Genomic DNA, 21,869 nt, shown 5'->3' on the forward strand with positions numbered 1-21,869 from the left:
ATTTTGAGTTGAGTTGTGATACATAAAGAAAATGCTGCTACTTTTGTCAATAAAGAATACTTTATTTTTACAGTTACACAAACATATTTAATGTATTCCATTCGTTCAGAATTTTCTTTTGTTAAATCACATGAAAAATTTAAATAAACCATTTATTCGTGTAATTTTAATACCATTTGCCAGTCATTTTGAAAGGGAAAAATTTTAAATTTATTGGGGAAAAACTTAAAGAAAGCAAAAAAAACAAACATTTTTTACAGTGTGTTTAAATAGGCCAATTGTTTTCAGTATTTACTTTTCTTTCTAATAAATTCTTATGCAGCATTTCATTCTTGACTCTAAAATATAAAATATCCCCGACTATAGTGCATCAACAGTCAATTGTTTCTTCTAATAGCCTGCTGTCCATAAATTACAAAATAATACTAATAATAAAGAATTAAAAGAACTTCAAACTTATTTAAAGCCTTTTCAATACTATTAACACTAGAGTCTATCAGTGTTGGGGTCTAACAAAGCTGCATGGAAACTAAATTCTTTACAAAATTGGCTTGATTATTGGCTCCAGTCTGTCATAAAATAGTCTTTTGACCAATAAGATATTGAAGAAACATGGACATAATCCCCCGTGGCCGTATTACTGTAACATGTTCTTTATGTAAATAAATGAGTAAATAAATGAGTGAGATCGTGTGGTCAGTTATAGTTGACGAATGTATGTCAACATAGAACAGTGGTTACATAACCTTAGAAAATTTGAAATTTACATGTCATAGGTGCAACTCCTGTACTTACTACACCCCTGTGCATATGCCGAGTACATTTTGATAAAAATCACTTCCTCCTTCCAGATTTACTTAAGCGTCCAATAGTGGAGGAGAACTGTAAGGCCGACCTCTCACACAGTGAGAGAGGAGTGTCTGTTTCTGTGTCTTCTTCCACTGACGAAGCAGAGGTTGAGTTACAATGTTCTAGTGATATATCACTTGTGCGTCTATTATGGAGATGTGGGGAAGTCTGTGGAGAGGCTGAGCATGAATTAGACCCATTAGCATGTCCTTCCTTGTTCTCCTTTCTAAGTCCCTCCAGGTGGGCCTGGAACGTAGAGGTCTGTTGTTCCAGGGAGAGGAAACCCTCCTGCACCTTGTCAAACTGCGAGGAGAGACAAGTCTTTAGTCCTGCTGTGTTTCTAAACCTATGAACAACATTTGACTGTTTGTCTAAGGGGCAGAATTCAGTGTACCTGCTCAATGTTGGACTGAAGCAACAGCTCTGGCCAGACTGACTCAATGCTGCTGCTCACACTGTTGCTTATGTGAGTGTGACTCCAGGTTAACTCCTGTGAAACAAGGCAAAGGAGATTCCTGAGTGAAGACAGCGGGGAATATCAGAGGTGGATTTTTATTACATGAGGAAAACTTTACCTGCAGTAGTTGTGTGCTGTTCTTCAGATAAGTCTGGCAGCACTGAAGTCTGTTCCTATAGTGACCCAGGACTGCAAACAAGTTCTTTGCCAAACACATGACAGTGTTACAATTAACACCCAATGGCAGTGACAAGGCAAATGTTAATGTAAATCACCGAGATTGATGGTTGTTAAAAGAAACAAACTCAGGAGAAAATCACAAAACTTAACTTCGGAAAACAAGTATAAAATATAAATGTAATATAAAAACAACATTACCAACATTATAATACCGTCGCCAGAGAAATGCCGACAGACCTTCACACCTGCTTACCTCTGCGTCTGTGCAGGCTGCAGCCAGGTCTCCGTGGCCTTGACTCCCCTCTTTGGTTAGCGTGACCCCGGTGTGGAGCTCCTCCAGCCGAGCCCAGAGGCCATCTAGGCCCTCCAGCATGTCCTTCACTCTGGCCTCGAAATCCCCCTGCACCTTGACAAGAGCACGCAGCGACCTCATCCTATCAGAGGAGTGTATGATGTTAATCCAACAGAACTAAACAAAAAAAAAGCAGATGGCATGTACACTAGATAATGAATCTTACCTCTGCTGTAAGAATGTGCAGATGAGCTTCACTTTCTCTATCAGTGTGGAGTCTTGGTCCACCTCCTGCAGAGTCACCTCTGATCCAGTATCAGCCTCCTCAAGTGTGAGAGACACTGACTACAATAAAAAAAAAAAGGAAGAAAGAAAGAAATGACTGGGGGCTGAGTTTAGTGTTGTGGGTTTGTTTGGTTTAAACTATTTCTGCAAAATGTATGCATCGAAATTAAGACAGTGCAGGAATCTACTTGTTGCATTTTATATCCATTCTACACTGACACATCTAAAAGACATATTTTCATATAGATTAAAATGTCAAAACACAAAAACAATATTGATTCTGCAGATGACATTTAAAAATCCATTAAAATAAATATTTGTGGAACAAAAAAAAAAAGGAAACCAAAACACGAAATAATAAACCCCAAGACAGGAGAGTTGTAACAACACCAGGATTAGGAGGAGGAATATGATTTAAACCAGACAAAAGGTCTGTAGCTAGTGGCATTTTGGGGCTGTAATCGTCATACCCACTTGCCACTTTGTGTTTTTTTCCCTCTTTTCTCCCTCTATTTCTCTCATTAAGTCAAAACAATAAGTCGAAATATGAATCTTTAACAAAAGGCTGTCAGATGTCATGTTATGTAGTGTTTATTTTTGTGTCTTTGATTTGCTTCACCAAATTCTTTTTTTTTTTTTTAAATCTTTGCAAATCAGTGTCAAAGTTAAAGTTTGGCCCGAGGCTGACGCCAGGAGATGGTGCCGTATGCTCAGTTCAGCATGTCAGCACATTTGTAAGCATTAAGACCGCAGTAAGTCACACCTAATTATTATCATTTGTCATTATTATTGAGATAGAGTGTCATGAAATACAGTGTTGTACAACTGGTGGTGCTAGAATTAAGTCAAAAAAGAAAGAGGATTCATCCTCAGGGCATGTCAAGGCAAAATATTTCACTATGGAAAGTTTTGGGCAGACCAACTGACATTGAAATCACAGAGCCTCTTTGCTAGTGTGGCTCACAGGAAAGTCAGAGGAAGACAAAACATTAAAAACTGCTCTCCTCTGGCAGTCTGGTTAATTCAGAGCACAGATAACAGCAGCTCAGTGATGGAGTGTATTGCCCAGGGCTAGAATATCTGTGTATTCCTCAGTGCCATGTCTGATCTCTGTAATATTACCAACAGACTTCACACTGATCTACATGCAAAGAGCAACTGATAACACAGGAGATGACAAGGATTGCTGGAGGCTGCTGTGCGTAAGAAAGAAAAGCATTTTGTTCTCCTGAGGTGGTTTCCTCCCCCTTACCTCCAGCCTGGAGAGGAGCGCCTGAATGTGGGGCACACTGGGGTCTGGAAGGGGCTCCTGGAGCACACACAGCAGCAGGCTGTTGGCCAGGGCAAGGGCCAGAGGAAGCTGGAGGGCCAGGCTCCTCGACTGGGACACCCTGGAGAATTAAGGAGATCACAGTGACCATGTGAGGTTTTTTGATTTGTCACTCTTATTGTATGACCATATTTCTGTCATCTTCAAAAGTCTATAAATATACTTTTGGGCCAATAAATGGTCAAATAAAGAATCTAACACACCCCTCACAACTAAAGATATACTGGTATTTTAAAATAAAAACATTTGAGAAAACAGGTGTAATGATTAAGACACTTGTGGTTCCCTTGGGGGCATCTTTTTCCTCAAAATAGGGATGATGGGGCAAATTGTGACTCACTCCAGTCAAAAAAAAAAAAAAAAGCCACATTTTTAAATCTAATAAATGTGTAACTATGAAAATAATGATGTCTCACCATGATACATGGCTATTCATGTTCTCAGCCACAACCTCCTTCTGTATCGTCTGTGGAGGCTCCACCTTGAATTGAAGCAAAGCCAGTGAATAAACACAATACGATCAAATGCACCAACAAGGTCAAGTGAGATCTGGTTCATGCTGCTGCACTCACCTGTTTCTGTCCTGGCCGCAGGCAGTACTTCAGGGCATAAACACAGCCTCCCAGAACCATCCACAGTGAACACACCAACAGGAGCCTCCAGCACACATCTACCAGTAACACAGAGGGGTGCAGCGGCGCCTCCACCTGGTGGAGTAACCACACTACACCTACTGGAGCAAAACTGCACCAACCTTTCCAGGGTCGCAGTGTCCGCAGAGCCTGGGACCAAAATGTGAGCTGTGGCTGACCATCAGCTGGCGTTTGATTTGAGCTGCAAGAGTAATGAGGAAGAGACAGAGACAGCCAACTGTTAAAAAGCCACAGAGAGAGAGTGAGGACAAGTTGATTGAAAATGAAACACAACATTAGGCGTCAAATCGGAAGAAAAGGAGAGGAATTCTGCAAATATAAATTCCCAACGGACACTTTGCTAAATCTAGATCAAAGTCGATTAATGTACCTGTATCATTACTTAACATTCAGATTGGCCTTGTTTTGAAAAATTATTGAAGAATCCTGATTATCATTAAAGTTACATTTAAATGACATTTACATGATTATCACGGTGAATGAAATTGAAGGTATGTTTTCATATCAACATATGATATGAGATGGAAAGTTAGAGAACCTGTGCTTCACCTTTCATACAATTTGTTATCTTTGGAAATCTTGCGATCGTGATGAATTTAAAATAAAGTTTGAAGTTTTAAACAATGCTTTGTGACACAACATGCATTTAGTCACATTTCACTGATTTCTGGACCCAAACGTAGGTAGGTGCAGTGATGGTACTTTAATATCAACAGAATGCCTTACTTGTAAACTTACTGGCCGGCTGAAACACACACACACACACTCACACACACACACACACAAGAACGTGAACAGGAACAAAGCAGCAACATAAACAGTAACTCCAAGCAGCAAAGCAAAACTCTGGGGAACAAATGCAAGAACAAAAAAAACAAAGAACAGACAAACTGACAGGAAGTCAGGAATGGGTTCTGGGTATCTGAGGGGAAAAGCAGGAGGACTGAGCAGGAGACCTCGGCAGACAGCTTGGTGACCTGGCAGACAGGCAGGGCACTCAGGATCCCTCTGGAAGCAGAGCAGAAGGCCGGCGGTGAAGGTGGTTCCCATCAAGAGGCAGAGTAGAAGGGCAACGGTGAAGACAGGTCCCCTCAAGAGGCAGAGCAGAGCAGAAGGGCATCACAACTGGACAGACGGAGCCTCTATGGAGAAAGATCGTAGGCCAGAAATGTATGTGAGACCGCCCAAGGCAAGACCGCTCTGGAGGCCGGCAAAAAGACTGAAGGTCTGAAAAGACAGCCAGCACCAGAAGATTCAACTGCTGGGAAAGAGCAGGGCAGGAAGTGGGCAGCTGGAAAAGACAGCTCAGGGTCACTTGGCAGCTGAGGCTCAGGCTTCAGTCAAGGTTCTGCAGTGCTAGGCAGCCAAATGCCTCCGATACCCACGCTTCCTTCTATGGGGTCCAGCCCCAAGATATCTCAGGGAGATAGCCAGATGAGTCCCCAGGAAAGGGGTCTGCTCAGGGTTCAGCTTCAGCTTGGGAGCAGGAACATGGAGGTGGCTAATTGGCTGAGGAGCAGAACCAGGAAGGAAGCTAGCCAACCTGGGTACAGACTGGAGACTTGTTGGAAGCTGGAGGCTCACAGCCCAGGGTGCAGGCTGAAGATCAACATGTTGGTGGTTAGCATGCTAAAGGCGCTGACTGGAGACTAACAGAGCCTGTAGCTGATGGAGTTGGCTGCAGGTGGATGATCCCCAGACTCACCATCTCTGCTGCATGCTATCAGGCTGTGAGCTAAGTGACTTGGATGCAGACTGGAAGCTAACAGGCTGAGAGCTAGCCAACTTGGAGGCAGACTTGGAAGCAGGGTGAAGGCTTGTAAACCTGGGGCTTGCCAGTACTGGCTGGAGGTTAGCTGACTCAGGAGCAGGGTGGTGGCCAACTGACTGGAGGCTATCATGCTGAAGGCCAGCTGGCTGGGAGGCTGTTCAGAAATCAGGTGTTAATAGTCCTTAATCCACTCAGGAAATGAACACTACACCAAAAAGCCGTAGCTTTTTGGACACTTCCTTGTGCACCATCCTCAGAGCTGCCTTTTTGTGTTCTCTAGTCTCCCTTTTCCAAACCCCACAGAGCCACATGAGGGATCCCAACAAATGATGAAACTCATCCACAGAGGGGATGTCTGCTGGGTCCGTGTTTATGTCAGATCATACTGTCACAAGTCGATGATTTCTGGACCCAAATGCATAGACACACGAAACAGATGAACTGACAAAGAGTGACGGGAATACAGAGACTTAAATATTCTAGTGAGGGTAACGACAGGGCAGTGCAGATAATCACATGGGCAGGCAAAAACAAAGACAGGAAGAACTACAACTGATTCAAAAGGAAAGTCATTTCAAACTAAAACAGGAAATAACACAGTCCAGGCATGAAGTCACTCAAGGGGCAGATTGTGACACATTTATTATGAGGGACCAGCTGTCCGGTCCAGCAGAGTAATACCCAAACAGGCACTGTACTGTATAATTGACAGTCACTTCAGGTCTGCCAGCTCATGTGTAATGGTGAGCAGTTAGATGTGCCTGTCAGCCATCACAAATGTTGACAGATTTCTTGCCTAATGAAACAGAAAAACATTTGCTTTCAACAGTCTGAGCAGAGAGATGTACTTAGACCATCATTTCACTCAGACCTTTTCCCTGTGGCAGCAGGTAATAAGAGACCTGCCTCTCAAACGCTGATTCAAATGAAAGGCCAGTTGTTGAATGACACACAGGTCTACCTACCTCAGCAGTTTTCCGCTCCGCTCGGCAGGTTCTCCCTCTCCGTCCTCTTTTACTTCCTCCATCCATTTACAGTCCCGGTCCTCTCCCCCTCCCTGTCCCGTACCCCCCTGACCTTTCGTGTGGAAGACTGTCAGCCGAGGCATGGGAGCAACTCAGACACAGACATGCTGGTTGAAACTGCAGCAGAGCAATTAGATGAACAACATGCACTTGCTCAGTATGATTTCTTCTGTAACAGGACCAGCTTGTTAAACTGGTTCTACTGGAAGATTTGTTTTATGTAGGTTGAAGTTTTTTTCCTTTTCCCACATTCCATCCTTGCAGGAATGTGTTAAACATACTGACCGCAATTGTTTGGAGGACAAGCCCTGCTCCACCCAGGTACACGGGAGGCAACTACACCCCCTCCAACATTGACTTCTATACCTCTGCCATCACTGTCAGACACAGACACTGAGCTATTATTAACTCACAGCACGTGAACAACCTGCTGGAATCTGAACAGTGAATTAATTCATCCGGAGGGAGATGTTAACAAATGGAAGAAAGCCCATGTTATGTATTAACATTCAAACACAATAAAGGCAAACACTGTCTCTGGTAGAATCTTAAACTATCACAATTTTGATGTTGAAGAACTCGTTGGTTTTCTGAGGCAATGCTGCCATCTAGCAGTGAGAACAAGAATAACACTCTGACAAATAAACACCCATTAACCCACAAGCCCAACATTAACTTGGACACCATGAAATTATTTGGACGCCATTTCATAATAAAGTGAACAGAAAAACAACATGTGCAGATATAATAGACACACATGGACAAAATAGTAATTTGAATAATAATGTGAATTGTTGCACATGATCTCATAATATTCCTTCCATATTTTACATTGTAAAGTCTATTTTCTTAGACTAGTTTAGATCATTTTCAATGGCCTGATTTTAGTTTATTAAACTAGATTAAACTGTAACTTACTGTACAATTGCATCTAAAACATTTCTACTTTGAACAAGTACCTTAACACAGAATTTCCTTGCTCATGATCACATCAGTAAGACAGGTGATTGCTCTCACATGGTTTGAACTCCTCCTACTGAATTACATTTTCCTTTCTTACTTACCTGCAATGAGACGCTCGGTGGCACCGTCACTTGCTGGTGTTAAACCTAAAATCCTGTGCTGCCGTTTTAGTTGCAACCCCAAGTTAAGCACTTAATAGATTGATCAAATAAAATAATCCCATATCACCCTTTAACACTGTATCATGTTGAGCTGTTCAGTTGCAAACCTCTGTGATGCCGTCTGTAAATATTTCACTGATATCACTTGAGGGACTAAAGAAGTATTATGAACATTCAAGTCAGTTGTCTTTAAAAGTGCACGTCACTGAGACACGTTAGCTTTCTGCACAGGCACCAAGCGAAGACCATGGGATTGCTGGTTGGGTTAGGGTTTTTTTTTCAAACCTCCAACTTCTCACCTTGCTGCAGTGATGTGCATGTGTTTTGTACATGTGGACCCTGTGTCATCACTGTTGGGTGTGGTTACAGGTGTAACAGAGCACATATCTAACCACACCTAGCAGCAGAGGGTTTTCAGCCTGATGCTGTTACTCCTCAAGCACAGTTTCCTGGTGCTATTCAATCTGTTATTTAGCTTTTGGATATGTTAACAGCAAAACAGTCCATAAGGTTAGAGGTCAATTATATCCATTAAACGCTGCATGAACTTTTAAAACCAAATGCAATTCTTAACATTCAGAGTCTTGGAAGAGTAGAACTGATTATGTTTGCTTTTTAAAATTTTACTATAAAAACACAGGTGTTGTGGTTGTGACAATGACAAAGAAAAAGAGAAAGATTGCTCATTCTGATTTTTTGGAAAAATCAGGACAATCCAGCATGTGAATAAAAACTGATGTCTGAGACATTTCAAAAGAGGAAATCCATGGAGAAAAATCACATCAGATATCAGCAATGATCTGCAAACATACGACACAACAGAGGATGTGTGGGGTACTTACACTGGACAAAAACATAATGACCTGTTTAGCAGGATTGCTTTATACAGTACTTTCCCATATTTTTCAGTTCAGTATTTCTTTCCAGAGTTTCATTTACAAATACTATTCTTCAAGAAATGTCCATTACTTTACAAATATGTAAAATGAGCACTCAAATCTGTATAAGGACTGAGCAACAAAACTTTTCCACCTTTTCCAGACCTTAAAAAGATCTTTCATTTTCGATACTGTATAACTCGCAAAGGAACTCTGTATTTGATGTAATGGTCCTCACACTTTCAGCAGTTCCATTGAAAATGTTTCAGAAAGTATCCACACCTTCCATTGCTGTGGGTTCCAAACACGTGTTCAGTCAAGTTTTAGTTTTTTATATATTCAGTTCAAACTCAAAACTTTGCATTTTGCTCTCTACTAACTTACAGACACATAAAACTGTGCTGGTCGTCTATTCATCCCCGTTTTATCTCTCTATGTCCCGACTCTGTTTCCATCCACGTATTTATTCATTCATGTGCGCACAAGCGTCTGAGGTCTACATGCAGGATCAAGTCTGTGAGAGTTCTTCATTGTACAGTTCAGGGTTTTGTGATGTGAACCTCACTAGTGCCGCTGCCATTGGTTGTCGTGGTGATGATGTACTGCGTGGTGGCTTGCTGATTGGTCGGTTGCTGCTCCAGATGTTCGGTGTGGGTCTGGGTTGTGCTCTGAGGAACGGTCTGTTTTGTCTCCAGGTCAGTCTGGCCCTCGGAGATCACGTAGTGTGTCTGCAGGAGAAGGGTGAGAACATCTTTATTTCCACATGCGCCACCATTTTCAATTAAAAAATTCTGCTAATTTTTAATTTATTATTATCTTGAATGTAACTCCCATCCGGCAACAAAACTGTGTACGCCGAGATACAATAAATTATTTCTAGATTTTCACAAATACTGAAAGAGCTGCTTTTCACATGTGCTTCATCAGACTCACTCATCAACAAGAGGACGGATTACAGTCAGGAAGGTGTAAAAAGCTACATACCCCTTAGTTTGAAGTAACAGTAAGTACACAGTTTAGATGAATAAATATAACCTAAAATGCTTAAATCTATCTTTTTTTAAAAAGCTTTGGTGTGCAGCAAATCCTTCTCCCATTCTCAGATTCATCAACCAAAACATTTGTTAGGTTTCTCAAGAGCAGTTTTGGCAGTGTCTGACTCCAACTAACTCCTGGCTAATCCAAAACTGGGCAAAGAGGAGGGGCGTGTGTGGAGGAGAGACTTTGATGAATGTAGGATTGTGGCGAGCATACGGTCACCGACCTGTCACTCAAAGTGGCACACCCTCAATTATGCATAACTTAATAAAATGTAAACAGGTGAGTTATATAAAAACTGGCCCCCTGTACAGGTGTCATGAAGGAGGAAATTAGCTATAGAGAAAAAAACTGTTTTTTGTACCAGGCTGTAAACATGTTTATTTCTGCTGTAAAGTTGGGCATTTTAACATGGGAGTCTATGGGGATCGACTCACTTTTGGAGCCAGACTCTAGTGGCCATTAGAGGAACTGCAGTTTTTGATACTTCAGTGGGTGTTTTTCTCCAGCCCTGGAGGTTGCCTCTGATGTGCTTACAACTTCAATGTGAAATTTGGGATCTTTTTTTTTTTTTTTTTTTAAATTGCATATTAATGTGATCCAGATATGTGTATATATGTGTTGACACTTTCAGCTGCTTTGTGAGTCTTACCAATAAGAATATGAGAGAGTGAGAAGTGAAATTAAACTGCTTCAGCTGTGCTCAACACTGATTTCCTTGACCAGAAATACAAATACAGTGTTCGTTTTCCTCTAGCAGGTATCAGACAGCATTTACTCACCGTTTTCACCTGGTTGCTGTTGACTCCAGATACAGGTGTGCTGGCCTCAGCTATCACATACTGAGCGTGAGGTAGAGCCATCATCTGGATCTCAGATGCTGGAGCAATAAGAATTTAACATGTTAACCTAACATGCAATCAAACAGTAAAGAGCCATCAAGTATGGCATGTGGGGCACTCACGGTAACCTCGGTAGTTCCAGTTCCCAGGTATATACGCATGCTGCACAGTCCCCTGTTGCTGCTGGGTGCTGCTAGTTTGCAGGGTGTGGCTCTGAGCCAGAGTTACAGGGGTCAACTGGGCGGGGCTCAGCTCCTGACTAGCCTGCTGGGAGGTGGGGCTTAGAGGCTGACCAGTTACCTGAAAGAGGGAGAAGAGATGGTTATTATTCTTCTGTTATCAAGCTTAACATTTTGGGAGATTTCCATAACAGACTGTTGGTTGTGATTTTCAGATTCTTGTAAAGAATGTCTCTTAATACATGTCATAAATATGTGTTATGAATTACTCCTAACGCCAACCTAACCCCAGAGTCAGAAATGAGGATTCACCTGGGTGGCACCTTGTGCAGAGCCTGAAGGCTCGCTGACCTGGATGTGTTGTACCTGGATGGAGTGCTGACTGTAGCCATGCGGGTCGTGCAGCTGGCTCACATCTACTGTGGGGTGCTGTGAATGTGGGGAGGAAGCCTGTGAAACACAGAAAATAAATACTTGTTACTGCTTCTTAAATTCACCTCAATCCACCACGGGATACATAAAAATATATGTTGTCTGCAATTTTCAAACGATAGCAGGAAATGAAAGGTGGTTTAGCTGCAGAAATATCTGCAGACCAACCTACAAACCAAAGCAGTCATTTGCCAGAGTCTTCATGGTGGCTGCTGGTTACTGCCAGCCCTCCCTTAAAACTTTAAGCCTTTTAATTTGAGTGTAAAAGAAAGATCAAACCTCACCAACTCTTATAAGTGATCAGTTGTTTTGGCCACATGAGAGGTAGAAACAACAATAGAAGTTAGAGTTGACAGTCCGAGACCAACATGGAAAATTTGATTAGTGAATCAGAAAAAACAGCTCTCCTTTCTGTCGACCGCTATTGTTCATATATCCATACAATGATTAGACTCGTGTTTATATCAGCACAGCTATCAAGGTGTATAACTGTGATTGTGAGGCGGGAGGTTGTTTAGATACTCAGTAGGCTTTCTATGGATGCAAAGCTAAAAAAACAAAAAAAAACAAGTCTAGGTCCTAGATGAGATTCTGGATCTTACCGGAGCCACCTGCACCACCTGCAGCTGAATGTGCTGCGGCTGGGAAAGGCTGCCTCCTGCCTGAGAGACGGGGATGTACTGGATCCTCTGGTAGTCTCCCTGTGCTGTTCGGTAGTCTGTGGTCAGTGTTTGAGAGAGCTCCGTCATGGCCTGGGTGAGCAGATCTGTGGTCTGTGGAGAAAATGAATCATAGTTATAATATCCGGTGTCTATCAGTTGACTATTTTCCTTCATTCCTTATTTCTTTCTGTCTTTCTTGCTTCTGCTGAACTGAGTCCAGTTTTCTATAGCATTAACATTTATTTACACTGTAGCACTGTTCTTTACCATCACTGCTTTTTTCTTCGTCATAATAATTTTCATGGTAGTATGTGACATCCTTTGAACAGATATCTGCTCAGCATTTGTGCTTAACATGTGTGTTTCTTACCACTACAGCCTCAGCTGTGGTTCCGTCTGAACTGATGACTGCAGGAGCGCTACTGATTACAGCTGTTGTCAACGGAGTCTGGATGGTGTTGGCGAGCTGGGCGAACTCTGGATGCTTCTTCCTGATGTGCTGAACCATCTTGGTCTGAAACACAAGCGCACAGAAAAGTTATCAGGTAGGTCTGAGACAGAGCACAGGATGGTGAATTACTGTATCAACAGTTGATCTCCATATAAATGTTAATAGGTAAGATTCTTTAACTTCCATGGAGCTTCATTACTGACCTTGCTGCTGTACTGTTTGGCACAATGTGGGCAGCAGACTGGTGCCGTGGCGATGGTGCCAGTCAGCTGGGTGTGTGTGCTCAGCATGGGGTCTGGTTCACCAGGAGCAGCTGGTCGCAACTTACGGATGCTGGGAGGCAATTCTGCCCCTGGGTGGTTCTTCAGTATGTGTGCTTTCCTCTTACTGGCACTCTTATACACCTGCACAGAGATCAGCTCATTAGTATCATACTAAAAGCTGGTCTCCTCTGATCTGATTCAGAGTTTAGGGTAAAGCAGATGTTAGCATGTTTGCTTTAAGGCATGAATTTTCACATTGACCCCGGGATCAACTGAAAGTCTTTTCCAAAACTCACTGTTTGAAATAACTGGAAGGGAAAAACAAACCTTGTCACAGTATTGGCAGAAGTAGTCCCTGTTAGGCTTGATAATTGGCAGCGTTAGCTCAGGCACGTCATCAATACGCATCTCGGGATGACGCTTGGACAAATGATTAACCTGTAACCAGAAAAATAAAGCTGGTAAAAGATGGTGCACTGAAATTAAACATCAACAAAAAGAGCTTTCTGTGGGTTGTTGCTCACCAGCATTCCTCTGCGTCTGAATCCCATCATGCACACTCTGCATTTGAACATGAAGCTCTCGAAGTCAGTGGTGGGCACCTTCAGTTTGAGGGTTTTGGAGCGGTGGATCCGGTCGGCCTTCTTGGCCTCTCTGTCAGGATTGTGCATACGCTGCATGTGCTCCCGCAGCTTATCTTTCCTCTTAATGTCACAGGGAAAGAATTGCCCATTAAGATCTGATGGATCTATGAACTAACACCACAAGCTCTTATCTCTCAGTGCTCTCCCTGTTCATCTTACCTTGAATTGTTTGCCACATGTTGAGCACAGGAAGTCTTTGCGGTCAGAGTGGCGTAACATGTGCAAACGCAGCTTGTCCGGCCGGCAGAAGGCCTTTTCACAGTCTGAGCATTGGAAGACCTTCTCTGAATGAAAGCAGCGTATATGCTTCTTCACCTGAGGAACATAAACATTTTGTAGTCTGGGAACTGTAAATGTGTCAAACTCCTATTTTAAATCAGACTGTTCTTTGCTTGGTTCTGTAACTGCACTTACGTTTTTGCAATGATTAGAATTAAATGATCAACAGGTTGCACACAACTTCTCCAACATGTTGTTTCCCTCTCGAAATGCTTTTGTTTTGATTGTGATGAATACATAATAGAAATGTGCAACTGTGTTTTTTTAAACATCTAGAAAGATTGACAATTCACTTGCGTCATGTCTAACAAACCCTGCTGTAGACAAACATCACCAACCTGGATGAAGTCAGTAAACGTCTTCTTGCAGGAGGGACACGTGTAGCAGCCGTCCACCGCATGCACCCCTACGTGGTCTTTGAGCAGGTCCAGCTTTTCAAAGGTTTCTGGGCATAAGAGACAAGAGTAGGTGCGGTTCTCTGTGTGAACCAGCAGATGGTCCTCCAGAGCCGAGTCACTCATGAAGCTCTTGTTGCAGATGTGGCAGGAAAAGGTGTAGGCGTCCCGGCCGTGGACCCGCAGATGCTGATCCAGCTTGTCTTTATCCCGGAAGGCCTTGCCACAGTGGGTGCACTTAAAAGGACGGAAACTCTTCCTGATGAAAAGGTGCTGCAGCGCTGCGTTCTGAGGGAGAAAAGAGAGAGAGGGGAACTACTAACAGACATTGATCTGCAGAGTCACAGAGAGAAGATGATGATACAATGGAGTTTGCAGGAGGGGGTATATCCTGAAATGTCACATGAACACAAACACCATGGAAAATGACAAAAGGAATCTTTGAACCTCGTGTTTCTCTGCCCTCCTCCAGGTCCCACCTACCTGCACATCCATCTTTGAGGGAAGCACGCATTGAAGAAGAAAGACACACGGTTGTAAAGCAAATCACAGCTCTGACACCAAAGAACAGACTAAATATAAAACACTTTTGCATTTCAGTGAACGCACAGTCTCCCATCTTACCCGTATCCTCTTGGCACGGCGCATATCCTGAGATGTGAGGTGGGCGTCTGATTGGCTGCTCTGTGCCGGGTCTTCCTTTAGTGGAACTGGCAGGTCCGTGTTGGCAGGTGGGGTGACGGACTCCGGGACCGGTTCTCCTGCAGGAGGTATGAGCTGACCCTCCACCTCGGCCCCGGCATCCGCCTCCGGCTCCATCTCCACCACCTTCAGGCCGTTCTGAGCTCCCTCCACTCGCTCTTCCAGCGGCTGCTTCTCCGTCAGTTCCAGCATCTCCTGATTAAAAAGGTGATTGGAAATTTGTAATTAAAAAAAAGAATGTTATTGTAGGTTGGAGTTTTTCAGTCACAAATTTCAAAACAAACTGTAGATTTTCATTAAGTCAGTTATCAGTGGCACTTGAAGTCTTGCGTTGCTCATTTTATTTGGAATAATATTTTTGACAAACCTCATGAAGATTTTTTAAATTATTATTTTGCTCCGAGATAATTGTATAAATTAATTAAAGTTTTTCCATTTTATGGTGAATATAATATTGTATGCACCAGGGCTGAAACTAACAATTATTTAATTACAGATTAATCTGTCAGTTAACTTTTTAGTTGATCTATTGGTCTATAAAATGTTAAAATTAGCATAAAATGCAAATCAATTAATCGATTAATCAACACAGCAATTATTAATGTGTCACTTACTGTTGTCTTGTCCCCGCCGGCGTCTACAGGCGGTTCCAGACGTATAAATTTCGGCGGCCGCCCCGGTCTTCTTCCTGTTCCAAATCTCTTCCTGCCTCTTCCACGACCCCGACCTCTGGATCTGAGAAAGTAAAGACAAGCTTAAGAGGTCATACAGCCTCTAGTGAGAAGGGAATCACAGCCAAAATATGAAACGAGGTGATGAGAAAAGGTTTTACCTGGTGACAGAGCTCAACTTGTCGTCGTGCATGTTGAGATGTTGCTGCAGTTGTTCAGAGCTCACAAAGCGGCGGTTACACTCGTAACAAGGCCAGTTCTTCTCTTGCTCCCGCAGCACTGAAGAAACAACAGAAGGTGAGGACCAGGGAGAAGCTGCACTACTAACATCTACTACTGGTAGAATAGTTTGTAACGGGACAGATGTCGTCATAAACAGCAGGGCTGAGACATGGTGTTGATATTAAATGAAGTAACCACTAGGTGTCGCCAGAGACTCACCTTTTCTCTCCTCTTCCGTAACATCGTGGATCTTTTGATTTACAAATTCTGCATATGATGCGGCGTACCACACCTGCAGAGGGAAATCTCATTAAAAACACAAACAAAAAAAATATTTCAGCTATAATTCAGTTATTGGGACCGATTCACTCTTCTTTTAACTTTGATTTGTGACCAGCTGCTCCTGAGCAAAAATATCTGGCTCTTAATTTTCCAGATGTCTGACTTTCAACTGAACTTGATGGAACGTCTTCACCAGCCTGTCTGCCTGTTGTCGGACAGGTATGATACAGATGTAATAAAATATAAACTGGACTACACAGGACTGACCTTGAGCTCTTGTTTAGGTTGGATGTTCTTGATGGTTGTGTAAAATATCTCTGAGCCGTACTGATAGGCCACCAGGTTCTGCTCCAGGTGGTTCTGAGCAGGCCTCACAAACATCATCCAGTTACAGCTGTCCTCGTCAGAGAGGTCCAACCACATGTCGTTAGACTTCTCTCCGTCTTTCTCTGTATCCAGCAGACACAGCTACGGCAAACGAGCACAAAAACAGATTAGATATGAAGAGTGCAACCTGACTGCGCATGCTTGCACAAACAAAACGTTTTGCTCAGCTATTATCTACCTCACACTTTCTTATAAAACTGTTTCATTCACAAAAATATATTTCCTCTTTGTTTCTTTGCTAAGAAACAGTAATGTAAGGGCAGCCCAGTGATTACTTCACTCCAAGCAAAAACTAAAATGAGAAGTGATTCAAAGTCTCAGAGTTTCAAGAAGTATCCCTGCCCAATATCACAATTTCATATTTCACAAACTGTGCAAAGAAAACAATGTTTCAGGTAAAATGAGACACCCTTCTTAATATGATGCTGTCATTTTACAACATTTTACTCCATGCAGCCAAATGCCTGAATACAAATTGCACAACTAAAAAGAGCTTAAAGCAATTAAACAGAAATCAGTCACGCAGAGTGAGTTACTTTCAGATGGATGTAGTGGTCCCGTAGTTCACTCTGAGGAACCAGGGGTCCCTCCACTGGACCGAACTGTGTGCGTTTTGGGATGCGTCTCTTGGAGAATACCCCGCCCAGGAAGCGATCGATGTAGAGGACCAGAGGCAGACTGGCTCGGGCCTTGGACATCACCGGCCGGTTGGGGATGGGGTGCAGAGGACCGTGCTTCAGACAGACCGAGGGGTTGGAATTATTACACTCCTCGCACCCTGAGAGGCAACGAAAAGGAGAAATCAGTAAGTCAGAATCACCACAACATATATAGAGATAATGCAGTCTAACTGATGAGGACCAACGCAACAGCTTTGCAACAAGTACTACAGCTGTGCAGCTTTTCATCTTAAATCATTGTCGCTATCTTCTCCTGTCTGCTCCACATGAGTGACAGAGAGTCCTGACAGAGACAGACGGACGACTGTGATATAGCTGCAGGGGGACGTCACTCACACAGGCTGTGAGGGTTAAATGATTCAGGCTGACGAGGCTCCCAGTCATCCATCTCGGAGTCTTCGTCCTCGTCTTCATCCGTATCGTCTGTGGAGTCTGTGGCCCCGAGTGGACTGGTGGGGGGGTCTGCAATGTCCGCCATGGAGGTGAGCGAATTGGACACAGACAGCTGCTCCTGTGTTTGATCATTTCATAGAGTTAATACTCACTTAACTGTTTCTCCTTATGTGGGAAACAGTGACAAATTCTCATCTTCAGGCTTGGCCTGTTCACATGTAACAATGCAACAAAAGTTAATATAAACGGTATAAATGTATTCCTGCAGTTTTATACAACTAGATACTATTTATTTATCACCTTCTGTGCATGTAAAACTAATTTTGTGGTTGTAAAGTCAAGAAACCTTCATCTATTCTTTGTTGCTGTGGGACTGACACTGACATCAATATCAAAAAGTTAACCTGTGACATTTCTGGACATGATTTTTGAATATCATACATCATATGTGATTATATCTGTACTGCAAATATCTCCAATTCATCAGCTATGGGTAAAATGAAGGGAAATTTAACTAACAGAGCTCAGCAGCTGATCCTCAGTTTTTGGTTTTTTTTTTATTTTTTTAGTTGTTTTAGGTAAAGCTTTAAAGCTGTTTGAAACCAACTTTACAATTTGGGAATCCTTTATTCTATTTTCTGAAAATAAGAAAAAGTGAAATTAGACTTGTCAAATATGAACTAGATAATCCCAGACAAGCTGCAGACTCTTCAAACACCGTCTCAGATTTGTGAAATCTTTATTCTATTTGTGAAAATATGAAAAAGGGACGTGTCACTGCTTTTTCTCCCCAATGTGGTCTTGGTGTAAAAGGCTCTGTAAGTTAAGTTCCCTTGACTTTCCCTTAACTGATGAATTGGAAGCTAACTTCAGTGTCATGGTGTAAATCAAATATGAACGGCACCTAGTCAGACCACTTACCTGACAGAATAACTAAATAACAATGTTTTGGCTTGAATGTGTGTATACATCCTGACATAATTTGTGCTTACGTTCACTTATGTGTCACTGCTATATGCTAGAATATGGTTCAAAAATAATAAAGTGCTATTTGCTTATTTGGAAAAGTAAACAGCTAAACACAAACAGTGTGTTCTCACCTGGGACACTGGCTCCAGGATAGCCTGTGGAGTCTCCGCTACGTTACTGAGAACATGCAGGTTGGCAGCGTTCATGTTCTGTCCGCTGGGCAGTAAAACTGTGACCTACAGAGGAAATTCAGCTGCTTTATGGTTTTGTAAAAATGATGTGCCACAGAGTGAGTTAGCAACGTGACAGAGCCCAGTAATCCTACCTGCTGAGTTGTACCATCCTGCTGAATATAAGCCACCTGAGGCTGATCAGCAAATACAGTCTGAAAGACAAGGCATGTTATTCAATTCATACTTTGTACATTTGAAAGAAAAAAAAAAAGTGAAAATAGATGAAAATCTCTCATAAAAGAGAATCTCATAAAAGGCATAATAAGCATGAAAGTATCTCTGCTCTGAATAAAACTCTTATTACCTGAGCGCCATCTGCAGGGTGAATGTAGACCAGTGTGTGCTCTGCAGACTCTACAGAAGCATAGGAGTTCCCGTCTGCTGTATAAACCACCTGCTGCTGTCCCCGGTCCGCCTGCTCTCCACTGTACACTATCTGGGCCACTGTGCTGCCTTCAAAATGCACCTGCAACAAATGTGCACAGGACAAAAAAGCTTTCAAGCACCTGCAGCATTATTACACTGTCTGACTGTGACTCAGCCCCCATTAACTTTTACAAATGTTGTCTAATATACAGTACTGTGCAAAAGCTTAGGCACTGAAATCTAAGTGAGGATGCTTTCAAAATTAAAGCCATGAATACTTTTAATTTATCTATTAACTTCACACAAAGTGCAGTAAAAACCTAAATCAAATCAATGTTTGCTGTGACCACCCTTTGCGTTTAAAAAAGTACCAATCCTCCTCAGTACACCTACACACAGTTTTTCAAGGTTCTTGGCAGGTCGGTTGTTTCAGCATCTTGGAGAACTTGCTACAGTGGATTCAGACTGTCTCAGTCTCTCCTGTCTCTTCGTTTAATCTCAGATTGACTCCATGGCGTTGAGATCAGGGGTCTGCAGGGACCTGTTCTTCTTGTCAATTAAGGATAGTTCTTTGTGACTCTGGTTGTATGTTTGGCTTTGTTGTCATGCTGCAGAATTAATCAGATGCCTACTTGATGGTACTGTTGACAGAGAGGAATCTAAACATCTAAAATGCACCTTGTCCTCTTAAAGTCCTTTTGGAGGGTAAGGAACCACTACTTGGAAAATCCTACACTATTCTATTAACTAAAGCTATAAAAGTGGATGGTGAATTTGGGGATTTAAGAGCAGCTAGGGTCAGTGGACAGAAGGGAGTTTCCTGATCTGTGGAGTGTGTTCAAAGACAAATTCTGACATGCTTAAACTGTCCTCTCCTGTATCAAATGTACTACAGACTGTGACTCTAATATAGCTGTTCAGGGGCAGTTCAGACCTGCGTGGCGTTGCCTGAATCACTGTTAGCAGTCTGACTCCACACAGCAGAGGGTTCCTGCTTGGTCTCCATGGCAGCTCGGTGCCAGGCCTGTCGCCAACCACGTCCCCTATCACTTCACTCCTGAGACAGCCAGGGACGCCTGTAATGCGCGTGCGCACACACACGCACGCACACACACACAGACACACAAACACACACACACACACACACACATACACACACACACACAGGGGATTTGAGTGATTTACATCATAATAATAATGCATGATGATAATAGCTAAATGTGACTTTGTTAATACTAAAGTTAAATATTGATTGCTGCTTTAGGGCTGTCGGTTCATAGATGTTTAGAGATTGTCAGTAGAAATGTGTATATGGTCTGAAGTAATCGTTATGGATGATGGAGCCTCTGCTGTCACAGCTTTATCAAAGCCATTACATGCTAGACTTGTTTGTTTAGGGAAAAGCTGTTTGGCTGCAACAATGAGGCACTACGGCTGCGATCTTTGAGCTAAGTGGAACTGAATTCAACCCCATGTGCCATCAGAGAGAGGGGTTCGGGGTCTCCAGACTCTGTTTTGCCCTTGCTGACAGGACTTGGACGCCAAAATAAGGCAGCATGTCACTTCGTGCACAGAGCGGTCACACAGGACTCTCAGCGGGGGTACGAAGGAAAACGCGGTCAACGTTTGCTCATGAGGCCGCAAGGAAAACGGTGTCTAAATACAACCGTATGTCGGCATAAAAAACACGGTGAAAAGTCGGGACTCCGTGAACTCATTCAGAAATCTAGCTGGAATAATCAATAATAAATTCAATTCCCCCCTATTTTAACCCCGCAGGTTCTCAGTCCCAACCGGACCATACCACAAAAACCAGCGCCGTAGAAACCCGGGCATTTACTGCACCGCAACATTAGCACTACAGCCATATAGTCCCAATGTAACACCGGCCATGCAGACAGACATAACTTGTTAGGCCCCAGGACGTGGACCACAGTCTGCGGTTTTTGACAAAAGTGTTTTAGAAGCGGTAAAGGCCCGAATTATTTGGATAGACCCACCCGTCCCCCAATTCTAGTTGAGCCCAGCCCTTCCAGTCTACTGTGAACAAGGAAGAACGGGCTCCATTTTGGGTGGGACTAACAACAACAACCATATCCGAAGAGACCCAACGAAAAAAATATATTTTATACCGGTGCAAATGCGTCAAAACAACCCGCACTTTTAATTTATATTAACAGAAAGACTACAGAGCAATCGAGCAACAGAACTGGTCATGAAGCAATCCCTGGTTTTCTTACATTTTGTGGAAAACGTACAAGTTGTTCTTACCTCAGAATGGTAGCTGCAGAGATGGCTGCATTGCATATATTAACATAATCTGCCTAGCAACACGCAGGAGCGTGGCTTCTGATTGGTGGTTATTTACTTGGGAGCAAAAGCAACACAATGCATTTTAAAATATCGTCACGAAACGGTTTATGTACCCGTCGAAATTTTAAAATAATGTGTTTGGACAGTTAATAATGGACTACAAACGTGTTTAATCGCCTTGGTTATAACTGGTGATCAGTTGTAGTCGCTGAAGTTGCAGCCAATCAGAAAAATAACACACCGAAGTCGTCCAATTGAAATAAACCTGTTGTTCAAAAAGATTTTAAAAAATCTTCTACTTTTCGTTAACAATTCTAGTTTAAGTTAACGGTACTTGGGCTGAAATATTTTTCCCCACGTGTATTTTTTTTTTTAAAAAGAGGTAATTTTTCTCTTTAAAAAGGGGGGGCGATGACAGTTGACCGAAGTGTAATCTAAATCATGAGCGTTTACCGCCCTCCAGTGGCGATAGAGAGGAATAGCAACAATTGATTTGTCAAGTCGCGTTAATGCAGACATCGCAATATACCAATACTTCCGGTCTGTACTTTCAGAATACAGTGACCAACAAGCGAATAATGTAGATTTTAATACTGGTCAATATTCTTCAGAGATATCAAAG

General features: G+C 42.6%; 2 protein-coding genes across 5 annotated transcripts; both read right to left on the bottom strand.

The window, feature by feature from the left end:
• Window positions 1–6,977, bottom strand: si:ch211-151h10.2 (uncharacterized protein LOC567699 homolog). The gene is made up of 9 exons (XM_056374499.1): window positions 6,783–6,977; window positions 3,966–4,227; window positions 3,810–3,874; window positions 3,316–3,454; window positions 2,005–2,123; window positions 1,740–1,920; window positions 1,425–1,508; window positions 1,244–1,339; window positions 1–1,152 (listed from the first exon to the last, which is right to left on the bottom strand). Exons 1-9 carry the CDS (start codon window positions 6,923–6,925, stop codon window positions 835–837), a joined length of 1,407 nt encoding a protein of 468 aa, XP_056230474.1. The 5' UTR covers window positions 6,926–6,977; the 3' UTR covers window positions 1–834.
• A 1,591-nt stretch (window positions 6,978–8,568) lies between these two features.
• Window positions 8,569–21,237, bottom strand: prdm10 (PR domain containing 10). 4 transcript variants are annotated; one of them, XM_056375043.1, is made up of 23 exons: window positions 21,206–21,237; window positions 19,869–20,010; window positions 18,873–19,034; window positions 18,661–18,720; window positions 18,467–18,571; window positions 17,310–17,484; window positions 16,830–17,071; window positions 16,174–16,374; window positions 15,844–15,916; window positions 15,564–15,681; window positions 15,346–15,466; window positions 14,654–14,926; window positions 13,973–14,317; window positions 13,515–13,670; window positions 13,236–13,415; window positions 13,039–13,149; window positions 12,652–12,852; window positions 12,368–12,511; window positions 11,938–12,108; window positions 11,216–11,353; window positions 10,847–11,024; window positions 10,665–10,762; window positions 8,569–9,572 (listed from the first exon to the last, which is right to left on the bottom strand). In XM_056375043.1, exons 2-23 carry the CDS (start codon window positions 19,938–19,940, stop codon window positions 9,384–9,386), a joined length of 3,513 nt encoding a protein of 1,170 aa, XP_056231018.1. In that variant the 5' UTR covers window positions 19,941–20,010; window positions 21,206–21,237; the 3' UTR covers window positions 8,569–9,383. The 4 variants fall into 4 exon arrangements, with proteins under 4 accessions (XP_056231018.1, XP_056231019.1, XP_056231020.1 ...); XM_056375044.1 differs by lacking the exon at window positions 21,206–21,237 and adding an exon at window positions 20,935–20,956; XM_056375045.1 differs by lacking the exon at window positions 21,206–21,237 and having other exon boundaries at window positions 11,270–11,353; window positions 19,869–20,534.
• Between the last annotated feature and the right edge of the window lie 632 nt (window positions 21,238–21,869).

The sequence above is a fragment of the Seriola aureovittata genome, chromosome 4 (assembly GCF_021018895.1).
Source record: "Seriola aureovittata isolate HTS-2021-v1 ecotype China chromosome 4, ASM2101889v1, whole genome shotgun sequence".
In the NCBI taxonomy this organism is placed as follows: domain Eukaryota; kingdom Metazoa; phylum Chordata; class Actinopteri; order Carangiformes; family Carangidae; genus Seriola; species Seriola aureovittata.

What these genes read in the sequence shown, in the direction of transcription:
- si:ch211-151h10.2 (XM_056374499.1), bottom strand. Translation starts at nt 6,925, where the DNA reads ATGCCTCGGCTGACAGTCTTCCACACGAAAGGTCAGGGGGGTACGGGA. An exon ending in CGGAGCGGAAAACTGCTGAG is followed by an intron (nt 4,228 to 6,782) that starts GTAGGTAGACCT and finishes TTACTCTTGCAG; the next exon opens with CTCAAATCAAACGCCAGCTG. An exon ending in ACAGCACACAACTACTGCAG is followed by an intron (nt 1,340 to 1,424) that starts GTAAAGTTTTCC and finishes CTTGTTTCACAG; the next exon opens with GAGTTAACCTGGAGTCACAC.
- prdm10 (XM_056375043.1), bottom strand. Translation starts at nt 19,940, where the DNA reads ATGGAGACCAAGCAGGAACCCTCTGCTGTGTGGAGTCAGACTGCTAAC. An exon ending in CGTTTACTGACTTCATCCAG is followed by an intron (nt 13,671 to 13,972) that starts GTTGGTGATGTT and finishes TATGTTCCTCAG; the next exon opens with GTGAAGAAGCATATACGCTG. An exon ending in CATGTGGCAAACAATTCAAG is followed by an intron (nt 13,416 to 13,514) that starts GTAAGATGAACA and finishes TGTGACATTAAG; the next exon opens with AGGAAAGATAAGCTGCGGGA.